General features: G+C 38.1%; 1 protein-coding gene across 1 annotated transcript; it reads left to right on the top strand.

Moving 5' to 3' along the window:
* Positions 1-4192: 4192 nt before the first annotated feature.
* Positions 4193-4925, top strand: SARC_12278 (hypothetical protein; the record flags this gene model as incomplete). The annotated part of the gene is made up of 1 exon (XM_014293618.1): positions 4193-4925. A coding segment is annotated over one exon (733 nt), but the record flags the coding sequence as incomplete, so codon positions are not given.
* Between the last annotated feature and the right edge of the window lie 20 nt (positions 4926-4945).

Genomic DNA, 4945 nt, shown 5'->3' with positions numbered 1-4945 from the left:
CTTTTTTTAACTTTTCTTCAGATGGAACTTTATTTATATTGGCTAATGTAGTAACTTGACTTACGTTATTATGTCTATCTACAAATTAGACATGTGGTCGTGAACACTTAGTACTTCTAGTGAAAATTATTCAATAAAGAACAGCTAGAGGTACGCCCTGTGTGATCGAGGATATTTAGGCTCTTAACAAGAGGCAGTCCCGATCATTCTTACACAAGCTACCACTGCTAAATCCTAACTGACTAAGTTGTATTTTAGTTTAATATAGTTTGAAACCTAGTAATTTCCATCGATGTTTACAAGGGTAGGATAGAGTATATTCATTATCTTGTAGGCCGTTCGAGCTAGCAAAGTGGTCAGTGCTCCAACATACTAAACATGGAGGAGGAGTGCCTAGAGTACTATTGCGTGAGTGATAATCACGGTCACGAGGAATGGAGTGATTTCGAGCAATGATTTTCTTCACGGGTTTCAGTTGAAAAAAAAATAATCAAGGCTTGCCGAACGACAAGGAATAGGCTTGTTGCGAGTAAATGACACAGTTTCAGGGGCAGCCATTTGCAAAGAGTCAGTTTGTCCATGCTTCAATCCATTCACAAATATCAGTGGATGTCACATTATCACGATTATGAGTGAGAAGTAACTGACAATCATGTTCTTGGGATTATTTCAGACTAAGGCCAGAGATAAAGGCATCCTGGATAAACTGATTTGTCAACATATTACCTTGGCAAGAAGTTTCACATCTGAGACGAGTACAGCGATGAGACCAGGCACGCATAGATTCATCATGACCACGCTTGAACTGTTCAAGATGTCTGAGGGTGATGGGTTTAGCGATAGCAACAGATTGGTGGAAGAACATGGAACGGATAATTTGGAACAGTGTTCATGGATCAGACATGAGTTCATCGGCTTGAAGAGAGTGATGAAGTTCAGTGGTCAAATAATTGAAAAGGATACGGCGAGCAGCATGATACAATTCATCTTCCTTGCTGGTGGTTCGAAAGTTGGCTGTGTAAACTTCGATGGATATTTCTATGTTTTAAACTATGTCATATAAACTAAGATACAAATTAAGTCAGTTAGGATTTAGCAGTGGTAGCTTGTGTAAGAATGATCGGGACTGCCTCTTGGTAAGAGCCTTTAATATCCTCGATCAATCAGGACGTACATCTAGCTGTTCTTTATTAAATAAATTTCACTAGAAGTACTAAGTGTTCACGACCACATGTCTAATTTGTAGATAGACATAATAACGTAAGTCAAGTTACTACATTAGCCAATATAAATAAAGTTCCATCTTAGGAAAATTTAAAAAAAGAAAAAGACTTATTGGATTTTGGAGATTGGCGGGAAGACCAAAACCTGTAAGTAGTAGTTCAGAGATTATAAAATTTAGTTTATAATATCCTACATCTACTATCGTCTCAAATAGGTCCTAATAAATGAGTCATACCAAATACTCAGACTATTGGAGCCATCAAAGTGAATTCAGAACACTTTGTAAATATTGGAAAAAGAACTTGTATTAAATTATTTTAAATAGAAATAAAAACCAATACGTTATCTCATTTGATCTTGATAATTTAGATTGGCCGGAGGCCGTATTTTTACAGTTGTTCAAAATTGGTTGACAGCGGGTATGTAGACAATGGAAGTTAGACCAGGAGCAGCAGCGGGTTAGCCATCTTGAGTGAATTGAAGGACAGGTAGAGCGTCCTTCGTGCCGGCAGAGAGAGCAACAAATACATTGGAAAGCCAGAGATCATGATTGCGGCCATCGATGTCAAGTTGAGTCCATTTGTGGAAACTACGGTAGTTGTATTATCCACGTTCATATTGATAGAGAGTTAGTCAGGGTAAATAAAGCCCATAACCTAATAGACCAAGAAATCACTTTAAGTAAAAACTATTGTTTATTATATTTGGGACACAAATATATATACTATGTAATTCAAGAGACATGTATTTTGGATGTCCGTTGTTAGGTAAAAGAAGTTTTTGTCAAAACCTGTTTAACAATATATAAACTCTGTTAGTGGTTCTAAACCTAGTTGGACTTCGAGTCCTAAAAACTGGGATTGAAATATTTTGGTTAATTTTTTTTTGTTGTTGTTGTTTTTGAAAAGGAAACAAATGAAGCAGGTTAAAATTGGGGCTGAAATATTTATATAAAAATATATATATTATTTTGTTGTTTTTGAAAAGGAAACAAATGAAGCAGTAAGGAGTATTTAAATAAATATGCAGATATGAACTCAGAAGTCAGAACTGAGGTTTTTGTTGTGTATTAAACTTTTTTGGCTTCTAGTTTTTATTTAGTTTTTATTTAGTTTTTGCCTGATTTGTTCTATTTTTGGTTTGTTTGTCTTTTTGAAAATTTAGAAGGCTATGAAAATGTATATTTTTTAAAATACAAAACAAAACAGTAGTGTTCTGCGCTCAGGATACGATTGCTACAAAGTCAAGAAAAAATTTGGAGTAAGCTCTATTACTCAAACTGAAAAACCTTCTTTATAATTTGTTTAGTAAACTAGATGTTAACCTTAGAACACATGCTTTCTTACATCTACTTTCAATCCTTATTTATACAACTTTTCCCAATCCTCGGAATTATTGTCTTGCTTCTTCTTCAAAGAGAATTATACTCAATCAAAACCCATCTTCTACAACGGTCTCCACCAGTAGGATATAATAGTTCATTACTCACCAATAAACGACTCTCATTTGTGAACCCGCTACTCCTGGAGTACTGAACTCATTCAGTGGTTGTCATGGTTTTTAGGGTTTTAGGGTTTACTAAAACCCTGTCATGGTTGACAACGCCTTTCTGACATATTCGTCATCCCTTTTGACAGCTGCCATTCGGTTTATTGCTCCTCCGAAAAACCATGGGTTGAAAAACTGTCTGACGTCATGCACATAACAGTAGTTATTTTGTTGTTTGTTTTTTGTTTTTAAAAAAAGGGGTAAATATGAAAATATGTAAATATTCAGTCTTTAATTTGAAGGCTACATATGATTCAGTTTTATTTAAAAAAAAATTATGTTCCATAGCCTTCTTTAGAAAAACAAACAACATAAATACATAAATAACCCTAAATTTAAAAAATAATAAAACACAAAGGTATTTATTCACAACTGCAAAGTGCACAGTACACAATGTCGCCCTGTTACAGTCTTACAGAATATTCACATTCTGTAGTGTTTTAACATTTAAGAAAAAAAACATAGAAATATATGTCTACGTTTACAGTACCAAGATCAATCATTCCAACACTATGGAACAGCCATCGAAAGTAGGGCATGGTTTCTCTCTCTCGCCTTCACTTGATGGAGCGAATGCCATGTATATTGGGACCCAACGAGATTCAGTTGGTTCGCAGATAGACGAATCACACCTTGACGGTGCGATTCGGGATGGAAACACAAACACAGCCGGAAACTGCACGAAGAACAAACGGTGTAAGACATTGGTCCACCGCGGTTCACAATTCAGTACTACGAGTAAAGCTAAGAAATCATATAGAAATTGCAAGCAACAAATAGTCAGAGCTATCGCGTGGTGTACACCAATAGCGTACGCTATATGTGCGCATTACTATATCGTGCACCTTGTCGCTGGTACTGACACGTCGGACGCTTCAGACGATGATTTAGTCCAATTCTCAAAGTACGCTAGCCAACACAGGGCATTATTGATATCTTATTTTGTGGTGATTACTAGCCTCACCACGTTGACCGCGACGGCTGTGGCTGTGTATGTATATTACCATCACAACGAGCCACGTTTTCGGTCGCTGCTTCCTCCTTTCCTATTGCATCTCTGTTTAGCGAGCATACTGGTACCCTTAATTTCTCTTATGCGGCAGCTCTACTTTATATACTATATAGAACTTGGCGAAAATCGGGGCACGGAAACATTGGCTTCAGCTATTGAAGTATCTGCTGTCTCATGGGTATTGTATGCCCCACTAACCAGGCTATGCGTCATGTATAGTATCTATTTTCGGGGCAAATACGATATCAAGTATGGCTGGGTGCTGTTGCGAATAGCAGTCCAAATGTGTATCGTATACTTATTCTACTTCGCACAATTGGGACCCGAAAGTGTTCATTGGATATCTGGTGTAGGGCTGCGTTTAGCGATCGTCTTATTGATCGCGGAAACCTTATTCTACATCGTCAGGCTGCGCAACACCAGATATGCAAAAGAGAGCTATCTACCTTTACTCTATCTTTGCTGCTACGGAGGATTATCATTTGTCATTGTCACTACTGTATTACCTTTACTTGATCCCGTGGCGAGGCCAATCGATCAGTTTAACTCTACGATTATAATTCTGTGGGGTTATATGATCGAGATCCTGGGCCCAACTCTATGGTATACATTCCAGACGCACATGCAGTGGAAAGGGGAAATTGCGGACAGCCAAGTGCCATTGGCATCCGATGATATGCTCAGGGATATACTGGTGGACCCATTAATGTATCCAATACTATTGAGTTGTGCCCAGTCTCAATTTTGTGACGAAAATGTTGCGTTCTTGTACGATGGATACCCCTTGTTAGCCGCGCTGAACAGCCGCGACCCAGGCACATCTATGAAAGAATCTAATCTGGGTTGGCAAATGCGAGACTTTTTAGAAGTCTACGCGTTGAAAGGAGCGCGTACACCGGTCAATCTGTCAAGCGCACATATCACAAAGTTTAGACAATTACACACAGCACTAGTAGAGAACGAGAAGGACGATGATGGTCCGATCGCGGACAAGTTTTCAATACTGTTAGCACAGAGTATGAGAGAAATCAGTGATTTAATAACGTCATCTGGCGTACTGACGATGTACGACAAATCGCCGGAGAAAAAAACGGTCAAGTCGGAACGAGAAGCACTCAGGCGCTTGGAGAATGGCACATGAATAAACATATGTACGTATAC

Source organism: Sphaeroforma arctica, assembly GCF_001186125.1.
Source record: "Sphaeroforma arctica JP610 unplaced genomic scaffold supercont1.2194, whole genome shotgun sequence".
NCBI classification, from domain to species: Eukaryota; class Ichthyosporea; order Ichthyophonida; genus Sphaeroforma; species Sphaeroforma arctica.
The sequence above is the reverse complement of the archived record's forward strand: the minus strand, read 5'-3'. Positions and strand labels throughout refer to the sequence as shown.